The sequence below is a fragment of the Takifugu flavidus genome, chromosome 4, assembly GCF_003711565.1.
Source record: "Takifugu flavidus isolate HTHZ2018 chromosome 4, ASM371156v2, whole genome shotgun sequence".
NCBI lineage: Eukaryota > Metazoa > Chordata > Actinopteri > Tetraodontiformes > Tetraodontidae > Takifugu > Takifugu flavidus.
This window is the reverse complement of record NC_079523.1, coordinates 3,520,921-3,534,103: the sequence shown is the minus strand read 5'-3', so window position 1 is coordinate 3,534,103 and position 13,183 is coordinate 3,520,921. Positions and strand designations below refer to the sequence as shown.

The 13,183-nt window shown below is 44.6% G+C and overlaps 2 protein-coding genes across 6 annotated transcripts; one reads left to right on the top strand and one right to left on the bottom strand.

Moving 5' to 3' along the window:
* The first annotated feature begins 202 nt into the window (after positions 1-202).
* On the top strand, positions 203-11,107 carry srpk1b (SRSF protein kinase 1b). 4 transcript variants are annotated; one of them, XM_057029864.1, is made up of 16 exons: positions 203-285; positions 881-935; positions 6,615-6,742; positions 6,833-6,941; positions 7,122-7,209; positions 7,296-7,383; positions 7,758-7,864; positions 7,963-8,128; positions 8,583-8,608; positions 8,694-8,919; positions 9,005-9,406; positions 9,528-9,619; positions 9,747-9,854; positions 10,007-10,076; positions 10,189-10,281; positions 10,375-11,107. In XM_057029864.1, the coding sequence occupies exons 1-16, from the start codon at positions 273-275 to the stop codon at positions 10,557-10,559; spliced, it is 1,956 nt and encodes a 651-aa protein (XP_056885844.1). In that variant the 5' UTR covers positions 203-272; the 3' UTR covers positions 10,560-11,107. The 4 variants fall into 4 exon arrangements, with proteins under 4 accessions (XP_056885844.1, XP_056885845.1, XP_056885843.1 ...); XM_057029865.1 differs by lacking the exon at positions 203-285 and adding an exon at positions 446-473; XM_057029863.1 differs by lacking the exons at positions 203-285; positions 881-935 and adding an exon at positions 1,638-1,812.
* Positions 11,108-11,306: 199 nt separating this feature from the next.
* Positions 11,307-12,942, bottom strand: lhfpl5a (LHFPL tetraspan subfamily member 5a). 2 transcript variants are annotated; one of them, XM_057029873.1, is made up of 3 exons: positions 12,311-12,942; positions 11,673-11,909; positions 11,307-11,435 (listed from the first exon to the last, which is right to left on the bottom strand). In XM_057029873.1, exons 1-3 carry the CDS (start codon positions 12,723-12,725, stop codon positions 11,425-11,427), a joined length of 663 nt encoding a protein of 220 aa, XP_056885853.1. In that variant the 5' UTR covers positions 12,726-12,942; the 3' UTR covers positions 11,307-11,424. The 2 variants fall into 2 exon arrangements, with proteins under 2 accessions (XP_056885853.1, XP_056885854.1); XM_057029874.1 differs by having other exon boundaries at positions 12,323-12,921.
* Positions 12,943-13,183: the final 241 nt, after the last annotated feature.

Sequence of the window (13,183 nt, the reverse complement as noted above, 5' to 3'; positions counted from 1 at the left end):
CTGGACCGATTTTGGGACGTAAACGCCTCATCCAATTACACTACGCCGCAGTCAGATAATAAAGTAACTTTTTCTAAAAAAAAGAAAAAGAAAACAACAAAAAAAAACAGCCTAATTTGCAACACGACACAGACACTGCAGTTATTTAATATATATTGCATCATTGCCCACCAAGATATGGATTTAGACTATCATAGGCCGTTAATCGCATATTAGGGAATTTTCGACCTTTCCAACTGCTCGTAAACGCATCACACCTCCTGGTTATCAACATGGAAAGAAAAGGTAACGCGGTAACCCTCTGAAAATGCATAAAACGCTGCTCTTGTAACACAGTTGCTTTTCTTCAAATCTATCACAGTGGCAAATTGATTCTCTCTTTGATTTGAACAAGGCTAAATGTTGCCGGAAAGCGTTCAGAATAAGTTAAAGCAGACCATGCGCGCTACTGTCTGTGTTCATGAGTATTGACGGTATGCTAACTGTAGCTATCAGATTAGCATCCGAGCAAGCATGCACTTAAACTTTGTGAAAATGTGGGTGTAAAATATCCTCGTCACTTCTGAACTTCTTATGTGAACAATGAGAAATGGAATATAAGTGTAAAACAGGGGTGTCTTTTGCACGTAAAAGCACCACGTTACTGTTAGCAGCTAACTTAAAATGTTACCGGCGTGAAGCAACCAGCCGTCCAGGCCAGTTTACGTAGCTTTCTGATGGACTTTTTAAAGAAAAGAATCTATGCAACCTGTTACAACACTCAGCAATTAATATTTATTAACCCCTGTTTGCATATATTGTATCCTGTTTTCGATGGAACTGTCGCTACTTTAAAGAGTAAGATATTGTGTTGACCACTAAATTATCTTCTCTGTGTCAGTGCTGGCAATACAAGCAAGGAAGAAGAGGGCAAAGCCAAGGAAACCTGGCAAAAAGTAAGCAGAAATAAGTCTTTCTTTGCTCTACTAAGGTTATATTTTACCTGGAGTCAAAGTTAGAACTCTACTACATGTCATTTTATGTAATTGGAATCATGTTCTGAGCATTTATAAGCATTCTAACTTGAATTTTCGTTGAGCTAATTTTATATTATTACACAATGTAATAATAGTGGCTTTATTATCCCACTAGAAGGAAAAACTACAATTTCCAAAAGTCAAAGCAGTAATACTTATGTTGAATACTAATATGTTGGAATATATTGAAGATAGGATTAGTGGCTGTGTTAAGTCCATCCGAGAACCTGCTTGACGGGTATTTGTCGTCACGCCATTTACAACTTTCTCCAAATCTCCGGCGCATCAAACGGTGCACTGAGGAAACGCTGCACTGGCAGCAGAGGCCAAATCCTGTTGGAGAATTCCCATGCAGAGTTTGAAGAGTCCTTTAATGCCCGATGATCCCTTTGTAATTCATCTAAATCCCATAATATCTCAACAGTTGTGCACTCACCACAACGCTTCTGTCTAATGTGTAGCGAGACGTTAAAATCTACTGGTTTTCTTATTTATTAGGTTGAGGTTTATTCCAGGATTTACTCAGAAGGCATTTCAGTCAAGCATGCAGACATGCTTCCTCCTTCCCTCCTCCCCCCTCCTTCCCTCCCTCCCATGATGCTGTTTCCCTCCCACTCTCAGCTTTATCCTGGTGGCTGTGCAGGGAGAAGGCAGCAGCCGTTGTATGGTAAAAGTTGCAGGAAAGCAGATATTTAGCGTAGCTTTAGCGCTGTTCGGTTTGGGTCATGTGGCTCCTGGACTGGATCTTCTTCATCAACTTGGCCGTGGTGAAACTTGCCGTTGGACTTGCTTGCAAGTGAGTTGCGAAATGAAATTTGTGTTTCTATTGATGTTCAGTAAGCAAGAGTGAAACACACGATGTGATTGTAAGAGTTTTGCGCTTTATTTTTAAGTAGATCATCCTGACACCCAGTGAGCTGGCTGCCTCAGACGTCTCTGTTGCTTAAAAGTGAGCCAAACTGGGATTGTTCCTCCAGAATATCCCGATAGTTGCCATTTTGTCACCTCATATTCTCTTGATATATCCTCATCTTTGGCGTCACCTCAGGTGAAACTGTTTATTTCCCTTGTTTGGCTCCAGGTTTAATTGAGCTGGCATGAGCGCTTCTGGGACCGAAGAGAAATCATCAGTATTGCTCAGTGTCTCCCAGTACAGCTCCTCTGTTGTCTCCTTTTTCACTTTCAGCCGTGTCCAGATTACATAACCCGTCAAATCTTTTATCGTCCGCAGCCCTCCACATCGCCTTCGCAGGTTTCGCCCCAAGTATCCTCGTGAAATTAGCATGGAATTTGATACGAGTTGCCTTAAGAATAGAACATTTGTTTCAGTTCATATAAAGTATTTTGTCAGGAAACATGTTTACAGTGAAATCTTGATTTTTCACTATGTAAATACAGAACAAATAATGCATTATCTAAGTTGTACAAGTGCAGTTATATAAGTTAAGCCACTAAAGGCTGTTATGCACCTGGCATTGAATTGTTTTTATCATGAGTTTGCACCCACATGCACATTTATGTTGGCTGTGAAACCTTCTGTCTGTTGCCTAATAGATCTGGTTGTGTAGGTGTGAGATGTTGCCGCAAATATTTTTGGAGGGTAATTCAGCTGCAGCAGGGTTATGCTGCCATTTTGCTGTGGTGCCCAGGCTTTAAGCATTGATTTCATATAAAGGAGAGAAGCAGGGGGACTAAATGTTTGTCACAGTTCACCAAAGGCTTTTCTCTCAGCCTTTGTTTCGGTGCAGAGACGTGATGGAGCCGGATGGGTGGAAACAAAGCAGCCAGGAGAGACTGACACACTCTGTCAGGGCAGATGTGTGCACAGATGTGATTGTGATGCCAAGAGCTGGTGGCTGTTTCTTACAGACAGCGAAATTTGGCCCAGGCTACAACTGAATTTAATTTCTTTCCCTCCACATTTGTCAGGTAAAGTTGGGACAACACGAACTGCAGCTATAGAGAAAGAGAATACGTTTGGCCCAAAGGTCCAATCTTAATCTGAGCTGTATCCGTAAAAACATTAGCGAGTGTAGTTGCGACCATGAGGAATTCCCATGTTTCTAAGGGGCTGAACGTTTTGTTTGGCTTAAACCTTATAGAATCGACACAGTTTAATGTTCTCACTCTTTGAGGGTTTCTGTATTTTATGAAAGTTTTGAAGCTGCCCAGGTTTATATTTCAGAATTATTATCAGCCACACTGGAATCAACTCAGGTCTCCAATGTTGAGAATCCAGCCACTCTGTCCTACTGGGTAAACGCCTGCTCTCACCTTTCACCCCAGTTTCCTGTTAAAGCAGTTGTACACCTGGTAGAACAGGAAACCTGGCCTGCCGGGCCTTGTAGGACTGAGAGGATGACCCCTCACCTGGTTTACACTGAATACATACGTGCATATAATCACACAGTCTTCTGCACAGTGGAGGACACGACATGCGACCAGCTTCTGTTTCTGCGTGAGATGGCTGAAGCGTGGCTCCGTATGAGCCGGGGAGGGGGGGGTGGCGGCCGTCTGACAGGCCAGACACTGAGAAACGATCAGAGCATCCTTTGAGACTCGGGTGTTAAAGTGATCATTTATGATCTTGTTTATCGTTGCTCTGCAGCCTGCGGTTTGTTACCCTCTGCTTGCAGCATTTCCCAGTAAGGGTTCACTCGGGATGACTGGACAAAATTCACACTGTAGCCTCCTTGTATAGGAATTTCCCCCAATTTTGAGCTATTTTGTATTGGATTAGACTTTTGTCTGACACTGTTTTGGATAAAAGCATCTCATGTTCGGTCTAGGTGGGAGCAAACTCCGGAGAGACTGTGATGTGGGTGTGCGGCATGACTCTCAACACGTTCGCAGAGAGAAGCGGTTGGCGTGCCAGAACTGGAGTTAAAGGGATCGATGATGAGGATTTTGGTGTTTGATAAAGAGGGCCGAACAAGGAATAGTGTTATTTTGGATTGATGTAAAGGAGGTGGGGGGGGGGTCATCCCTCACCTGCAATGCAGTGCTGTGCAGCGTCATCCAATCAGCTCTCAGCTGAGGGGCAGGGGGCGGGGCCAGAGACTGACAACAGCCAAGGAGAGTTCTCGGTCAGACACAGCGACAGAGAATAAATGAGAGGGAAGCAGTTGTGGTTAGAGCTTCAGGACTCGTGCCAAACAGCAGCCTCTGCATTTCTCCTCTTTCCCTCTTTCCACACACCGCTCTTCTGTGTAACCTTTGATTTTCTCTCCTTGATACGCGCTGCCTTTATGCGCTTCCTTCTTTCTATTCCTGATTTCATTTTGTATGTTGTTTGTTCCTCTGCGGATGGAGTGAAAGGTTATTTTTTTCAAACACCTACACTCTGTTCTGTCCTCCTCCCCTGCAACACATCCCATGGGCATCCGTGCATCTTGCAGGTAAGAGCAGCAGGAGTGTGTCAGCTCGGGCAGATGTGATAACACCAGACAGTTTGAGGTTTGCCTTGAGACAGTTCCAGGTGTTTATGTTCCTGCAGAGGTCTTTGAGTTCTGATTATTCATGATAATGACGAGGGAACATTTATGTCTGAGAATTAAGTCACTTATATGTTGTGTGTGTCTCTAAATGTTTCTATCAATATAGTTAATCAGACTGTCGGATTGAGATGTTTTAATCGATGCATCTTCTGCTGTTCTGGTTCTACAGAGATCTCATGTATTCATAACCTACTTTATTTTTAGCATTTTAGAAAATACTGCTGTTGCTCATTGAGATATGTGCATATTTTCAAGCATCTTTCAACGTATGCTGCACTACTTGACATCTACTCCATCTAATAATATTTATATCTAATAATAAATGTGGTGCAGTGTTTAAATCTTTATGTGCCTCAAATTCTAAAATTGCATTTTGGTTGCAAATATTGTAGTAAATGCAACGTTGTGATGATCCTTCTCTGAAGCCACATTTTTCTTTTTAAAGTCTTGCCTTTATCAGTCAAACCAGTTGAGCTCTGCAGCTATACGCACACGAAACAGCCTCATAGGCATGTTCTTTTCTGAGATGATTTCAAAGTGTTGCCTCTGCTCAGACTTAAGTTAATGACATAATTAGCTTGGCACTATAATCCCTATGACTTTAATGCTGATTGCCAGGAGATCAAAAATTTAAAAAGGATAATATTTAGATTACACTATATAATAAACACAGGCCAGTTCCCCCAGCGGCTCTGTAGAAAATTAGATTCTCAGACACTCTCATAGCTTAAGAGATCATGTTTGACTTGCTTTAATTAGCTCCAAATCCTCCTCGGCATCATGCGGTGTTTGACTTACAGCTTGCTGCTCCCAGGTTTTAAAACGGCTCTGAAGAGTTTGCATTTTTGACAGTTTTAAACCTTGGAAACCCTCGTTGCATCAAGTGGGATTTCTTGCCGTTAGCTCTCTGCGGCGATACAGTGAAAGCAGCTTGCAAAGATAAGATAAATGGAGTAACGGACGTTGGATCACGGTTCAGATTCAATTCCTTGGCTTGCTAGTAGTACGTTAGGACAGTATAAATGCCTCTTTCAGCACCACGGACAGCATCAGAAGTGTAGCATTCGTGAGTAGCTTCGGATTCACATTAAATGTAACACATCCGCCTGTGGCTGCTCTGGTGGCTCACATCACGCCGCGCTGTGGCTGTTCCGCAGGCGTAACCCAGGCGACCCAAGGGGCAAGTCTTCCAAGTATCCACCTGGCAGATCAGTTGTGCTCTGGACAAACGGGTCATTCTTGTTTTTACTGATGCATAAATTATCACTAACTAAGTGCAAAAATATTAAACGTATTTTTATTATAAGTGCGCTTTTATTAGAAACCCAGCCATGAGGTTCCCCGAGTAGTTCATTTGGTTATTATGAATTTAACCCCCCGGTTGGTAAGCTCGTACAAGGACAGTGCAGTTACCAGCTTCCATTTTCTTCCTCTTTTTTTTCAATGTTTTGGCCAAGAATTGGCTGTTGCTGGGGTCACGCCACTGCTCACTCGCATAAAGTTCAGATTCTCCCATCTTCAACTTTCTGCTCAGGACACTGGCATCGTGCTGCTCACTGCCACCAATGGCCGGCCACGCATCTGCGTATGCGTTCATTTCAAATGAACCGTAGCCGTTCGCCAAGGTCGCTTTTGGTGCGAATCCAGGATAATCATCATCCCTTCACCTTCTTCTGAGCCCTGCTGTTTAACCTGGACCATATTTAGCTCAAATCCTATGAGTCTTCTTGGTGGACCGAACTGGGTCTCTCTCTAATGAGCTATTTGAATAATTAGAAGCTAGTATTTAAAAATGTACACAACTTTAAACAATCACTATTTGCCATTCAACAAAACAGTTAATATTTGATTGTTAATCTTCCATTAAAACACTTGGTGGACCTAAAGGTGAAATAAGCTGTATCGATGTCACATTCTTGTTTTATTGTGATCTACTTTTGTGCTGCGGTGTTTATGTCCCTCACATGTAAACAGAATCGGGTCACCAGTGCTCTCCTGTGTTCCCTGCTTCCCTCTTTGTTGCCTCTTAGATTGTTGCTCTGTTTTAAAACCTTCCCAAGATAACTGGGCTTTTTCTTCTTGTCCTCCTCCTTCCCAACAGGCCAGACCCACATGGTCGGGGAGGTGGCTCTCAGTCAGGCCAGGCTGATTCTCCTCTTCCAGAGCAGGAAGAAGAGATCCTGGGCTCCGACGATGACGAGCAGGAAGACCCCAATGACTACTGCAAGGGTATTACATCTCTGCCCCGGTTCACACCTAGGTTTAAGCAGGCCTATTTAGGGGTTTTACGCAAATGTAATTCCATTTCTCCTGGGACAGGTGGATATCACCATGTGAAGATTGGAGATTTTTTCAATGGGAGGTACCATGTGATCCGTAAGCTGGGCTGGGGCCACTTCTCCACTGTGTGGCTGGCCTGGGACATCCAGTAAGCGTACCTACATAACTGAAATAGCAATGTTGATGATGTGTGAGTTTGTATGATTTAAGCCTTTCAAATGGCAAAAAGATTCACCCTTATTGGACATACGTTACATCTGTAAATCTGGAGCACAGTAAATATCCTATTGTGGCATTTAAGTTTCTCTTCTGTGCCTGTTTTTGTCAGAGAAAAGCGATTTGTGGCTATGAAGGTTGTAAAAAGTGCTGAACATTATACAGAGACCGCTCTGGATGAGATCAAGCTGCTGAAGTCTGTAAGTCTCATAAAACAATCTAAACCATAGCTACTTTTCTTCAATTTGCATATTGTTCCTTCTCATTTGCGTGTCTTTGCATCTAGGTGAGAAACACGGATCCCAGTGACCCCAACAAAGAGAAGGTGGTGCAGCTTCTAGATGACTTCAAAATTTCTGGCGTTAATGGGACGCGTATCCTTGGCTGAGAAAAAATGGCTTCAGCTTCATTCAGTGTGTTTCATACCCGAGTTTAAATGGCAGATACAGGATTTAGTTATACTTGCTATAATATGCAATAATCCATAATAATCAATCACTTTTGACCCTTGTGTGATTGATTTGTACATTCATCTAAAGAAAATTAATATACAAGACTAGACGTTTAAGTTAAGGTAACTGATTGGGTACTTTTTAAAGACACATAACATAAACCAGACGGTCTCGTGTGCTACATCCACAGTTTAAATATGCTCAGAATAAATTAATATTTTCTGCTAGTCTTTTGTTTATGTCAATTTTAGTAAATTTCAGAACATTGTGTGTGTCCTTGACTGCTCATTTCTGAGATGTGTGTATGGTATTTGAAGTGCTGGGATATCATCTGCTGAAGTGGATCATCAAGTCTAACTATCAGGGACTGCCTCAACCCTGTGTGAAAAGCATCATACGGCAGGTAATTATTCTATTTTATTCTATATACATGTAAAAGACACTCTGCTGCCTGTTTTGTATGACAAGTGCTACATTATGTTGTTTGTCTTGTTACTGCAGGTTCTGCAGGGCTTAGACTACCTCCACTCCAAGTGCAAGATCATCCACACAGACATTAAACCAGAGAACATTCTGCTGACCGTCAATGAGCCCTACATCAAGAAAATGGCTGCTGAAGCGACGCAGTGGCAGAAGGCCGGCGCAGCTCCTCCCTCGGGTTCCGCAGGTCATGACCTTTCTTTTCTCCAGCGCGTGGCTAAGAATTTTCATGTGAAGCTAGTCGCCGCCTGCACAGAGGTTTGTAGGTACAGTGTGAGTCAACACACTGAGCAGGTGGTCCATGTTTTATTGTCCAAAAGGCCAAATACATCTTTCTTTTTTCCAGTATAGTTCTGGTGGTAATGCGTAAAGAATTCAGATGTATGACGTGAGCTTAGAAGCATGCAGGTTTCTAATAAAAGAGGAGCAGTGAGCCACATGTCGGCGTGAGTCACCATCGGATTTGTTATAGAAATTACCAGCTTGCTCCGAGGAGTGTGTGAGTCCTGCTGTGCGATGTGCCAGTGCAGCACGGTGTGAGTCAGCCCTGCTGCCTGGACAGAATATTAATCATAGTTGTGATAGATGTACCACATATTTCATTCACAAAAACAATCGTCTGACACTTTCTGTTCCCACAGTGAGCACAGCCCCAGCACCCAAACCAGTAAGTCATTTTATTGTTGTCCAGATGTGGCATGTTTGGGTTTCACTGTCATTTAAAGCTTTCTCTCCGTGTCTCTCTCCCCTAGATGGCCAAAATGTCCAAAAACAAAAAGAAAAAGATGAAGAAGAAGCAAAAGAAGCAGGCAGAGCTGCTAGAGAAGAGGATCCAGGAGATCGAGGGAGGAGCAGCAGCTGAGGGAGGAGAAGAGGAGGAGGATGAAGACGCCACGACGACGGAGACCACTGAAGACACGGTGTCCTCGGGCACCCTCTCTGTGTCTGCCACGCTGCAAGACATTCCCAACCAAACAGGTGAATTACAGGAAACATGAAAAAGCTCACATTTGTTAAAAACTGAAAGTGTAGCCACTGAATCAAGCGTGTACCTTTGCTACAGACCTGACTCCTGATGAGCAGCCCCAGCAAATGTCAGAGCTAAATGAACAGAGTGTCAATGCGCCCGCGGAGGAGAACCGGATGGAGGTGAACTGTAACGGATATGCCTCCACCCCAGAGAGTGGCCCCACTCCCGAGGGCCAACCACGCGAGCCACCAACGGAGGAGGACGGCCAGCAGAACACAAACCCGACAGAAAGCAACGGAGAAAGCAAGGACCTCTTAAATAACAATGCCTCAGAGCATCAGAGCTGTAATGGTTCCCCGGGAGACACTGACCCGCCGCAGCTCTCTGCCGCTTCTGCCAGCCCCGACTCTGTCACAGTGGAGCTGAAGGAGGGAGAGAAGGAGGAGATGGACGATCGAGGGAACGGGAAAAAGGAGAACAAAGATGACCAGAATGGTTAGCTAAAAGTTCTACTTCTTTACAGTTGTGTGCATTGTGAAATGTTTACGCTTGTTGCCATTTTAATGTTGTTTTAATCCCTCCTCTTCGTCTCCCTGTACTCTCCTCCCATTAACAGGAGCTGTCAGCCTGTTGGTAAACCCTCTAGATCCTCTTAATGCTGACAAGCTGCAGGTCAAGATAGCTGATTTGGGGAATGCCTGCTGGGTGGTAAGAGCAGCTTCTTTGCCATTGATCCATGAGTATTGCTTGGATTTCCTTTTTTTTAAAAACCCTCTGACCTATTTCAAAAAGCGGTACATGTGCCAGCTGAGCTTTATTTGCTCTCTCCCTGCAGCACAAACATTTCACAGATGACATCCAGACTCGGCAGTATCGTTCACTGGAGGTGCTGATGGGAGCTGGTTACAGTACCCCTGCAGATATCTGGAGCACCGCCTGCATGGTAAAACAGAGAACCCAGAAAATGAATCAAGCCGCCAAATAACTTAAAACTACCAGTGACTCATGACAGTGTTGGAGCGTAAAATGAGCCATGAGCCCTGTCACGCTGGTGATTGAGAGTGTGTGTGTGTGTGTGTGTGTGTTTTCCTGCAGGCCTTTGAGCTTGCTACTGGAGATTATCTGTTTGAACCTCACTCGGGAGATGATTACTCCAGAGATGAAGGTATGTGAAGCATTTATGTTTGATAGAATTCCAAAAGGGGAGTCGCAGTAAATGTCAGGTTTGTTTGAGAAGTGCTGGCTGACCCCCCCCCCACACTTCACGTGTGTCACAGATCACATAGCCCTGATCATCGAACTGCTGGGGAAAGTTCCCCGAAAGCTAATTCTGGCGGGTAAATACTCCAAGGAATTTTTCACCAAGAAAGGTAAAGACACCCACGACGCAATCGTGATGCCTCATGTCTGTTGAGGTTGTTCATGACTAGAATACAATTCTAAAAATTGCCGCTTTCTTTCAGGTGATTTGCGTCACATCACCAAACTGAAGCCGTGGGGTCTGTTCGACGTTTTGGTTGAAAAGTACGAGTGGTCAAAAGAGGAAGCTCACAACTTCAGCAGTTTTCTGCTGCCAATGCTGGACCTGGTCCCTGAGAGACGGGCCACAGCAGCCCTCTGCCTCTCTCACCCCTGGCTCACGTCCTAGACACCACCCGTTTACACCCACCGTATTATGAATAAATAAACTAAATTTTTAAGACCCCGGCTTGTACCTGCATCCAGCTCATGGCGTTCAGCAGCTTCCCGCGCACAGACGCAACAGAGCTTGCTGCCAGGTCTGTCCTGAACGCACCGCTCATAGAAGGAACTCTTGGTCTTCTCTTATGTTTTCCTCTTTTGTACTAATGTGTAGGACTTAGAGGCAGTTTCTCTTATTCCATTATATGCTTTGGACTGTAACTAACAGGCAACATAGTGCTGCAGGATTAAGTCTATTCTCAGATTTAAAGGTTGCTCTTAACATTTTCACGTCAGATTTCACTAATATGGAAAACATTCTCACCTACTTTACAGACATCAGTAAATGCTGTTTATCTTGTTCAAGATGCAGATTCTTGTACACCAGAGAGGCCATCAGTCGGTTTCTGAAGGAGCAGAGTGGTGGCAGCAGTGCAGCTTCAGAGCTCAGAAAGAATGTTGACCTTTATGCTTTAATCCGACGTGTACGTTTTATATTAAAGTGCTCTAATGATATTTAGAGTCTCTACAGTGTTTTTCTACAAGTCCAAGCTTCTGTCCGTATCTGCCCTCAAATTTGTTTTTTTTTCCCTGCAGTAAATAAGAATAAATATTTTTCAAAAATGATGCAGTGTGCTACTGTAATGATTCCAGGTAACAACACAACAAAAAACAACACCATATTTTAAGGAAGTAGTCATTAAATAAACTGGTCCATGATGGCTGGGGAACCTTTATTTGTGGGAACAACGTCCTGAATGGGCTGCCAGAAATCCAAAATACTCTCATGGACGTAAACCCGGTCAGGACGCGCCTCCTCGCCCTCTCGGAGCCTAGGCGTTATCTGGAACCAACAAGGGATTGAGACAAGGATCATGTCGTGTTGCTGACCTGGATGGATTCTGACATCGATACTCGCTGACCACTGAAAACAGCTACACCTGCCTGTTAATGAAGCACCCACTAACATGGTCAAGGTCAAAGGTCAAGGGTGTCTGAACATCAAACAGCATGTAATGAAATATACAGAACTTGCAGATCTAGTGAGAAAAGAGCCTCTTGAAGTTAGTCGGGCCGCTACCTTTCTCCTCCACTTGGAAATCCTCAGGCAGCAGTTTGTCCTGCCGGCTGCCCAGACTGAAGGCCACCAAGGAGAGGACGAGGGAGTCCATGATGCTGATGATGGCTAAGATGTAAGCCCAGCGCACCGTGCAGTTACCCAGGGTGTATTTGTCCGTGCGCTGGCCGCACATGCGCTTCACCTCATCCGAGTCCCAGCCGTCGGGGTAGATCATACAGCCGATCACCATGCACGTGCCTGGAGGAGGGCCGTGTGTGCGGGATGAGGGACATGTTGAGACAAAACCTCCCAGGATTCATTGAATGTCACATCAAACACACACACGCCAGGTCTTATCCATTATTAACTCTTTAGACCGATGGTCATGTTGCACATCTCAGCAGGTGAAGTATCAGGTCACCGTGTCAAACATTAGCACTCACCTGTAGCACACCTAGTTCACACATCATGGGAACTGACACGAACAGTGTTTACACCTTATTTACTATTAAATCATGTGTAAATTGGCCCATTTTTAAACCTTAACAGTGGTAACTATGTTTTTTTTTATTGCCCAACTTTTTCTCCTTTGACACTAAAAGCATCTTCACTAATGAAGTGAACTTTTTTTTCATGCACCACATGCAATCTTCTCTCACGCTGGTGCTCACTGGAGGCCAGCTGCATCCAGGCGCAGATCTTGTACACGCTGCCCGCGTTGCAGAAGAAGAAGAGGCTAAAGCAGACGATGCTTCCCACCACCAGCAGCATGGAGATCCCCACGAAGAACATGGCCGTCTTGAACGCGCCGGAGGGAATGGAGCCGAAGTCCAGCGCGCTCCCTTTGCAGGTGAGCTCCGAGGTGAGCGCGTTCCCAATGCAGTAGTGGAAGAGGCCGAAGTAGCCGGCCTGCGGGGTGCTGACGCTGTCTCCGATCCAGTACGGCTGGATGAAGACCACCACGGTAATGACGGCGAAGGTGATGGTGAAGACCGTCCACAGGACGCCCACGGCGCGCGCGTTACGCACGTAGTTGGTGTGGTAAATTTTGGCAGCCTCCTTCGCCGGAATCATGGCTCTCCCCCACTAATAAATATAATCCACAACAATGCGTATAGAAGTGATGGATGTTTCTTGTTGGGCAGTCCAGACGGTCATTTGTCTCCAGGCCCTAATAATCAGCTGCCGTCGGAGCCCTGAGCACTTTCTTCAGTGTGTTTAATGTGACCTGAGTACTTTCTCTCCCTGGCGGCTGCAGCTGTCAGATAATTAATGATTAATGGTGAAAAGATCCGCAGGGGAGAGCAAGCTGGTCCCCTTTCACTTTTAAGACCGCTGAATTGCCCCAACCCTTCCAAAGAACTGCTCCAGGTTGCAGGTTTTATTGGCAAAAAGATCCATGATCACTTTTTCAAACTTTGCACTTTGCTGAATATCAGGATAATATCAAAAGAATCAACACTCTCCACTTTCACCGGTAGATGAGAATTAATAACGTCAAACCAACACTAGATGGAGCCAAAGAGCTACTG

What these genes read in the sequence shown, in the direction of transcription:
- lhfpl5a (XM_057029873.1), bottom strand. Translation starts at nt 12,725, where the DNA reads ATGATTCCGGCGAAGGAGGCTGCCAAAATTTACCACACCAACTACGTG. An exon ending in GGCCTCCAGTGAGCACCAGC is followed by an intron (nt 11,910 to 12,310) that starts GTGAGAGAAGAT and finishes GCCCTCCTCCAG; the next exon opens with GCACGTGCATGGTGATCGGC.
- srpk1b (XM_057029863.1), top strand. Translation starts at nt 1,742, where the DNA reads ATGTGGCTCCTGGACTGGATCTTCTTCATCAACTTGGCCGTGGTGAAA. An exon ending in TGGGGAATGCCTGCTGGGTG is followed by an intron (nt 9,620 to 9,746) that starts GTAAGAGCAGCT and finishes CTCTCCCTGCAG; the next exon opens with CACAAACATTTCACAGATGA. An exon ending in TCTGGAGCACCGCCTGCATG is followed by an intron (nt 9,855 to 10,006) that starts GTAAAACAGAGA and finishes GTTTTCCTGCAG; the next exon opens with GCCTTTGAGCTTGCTACTGG.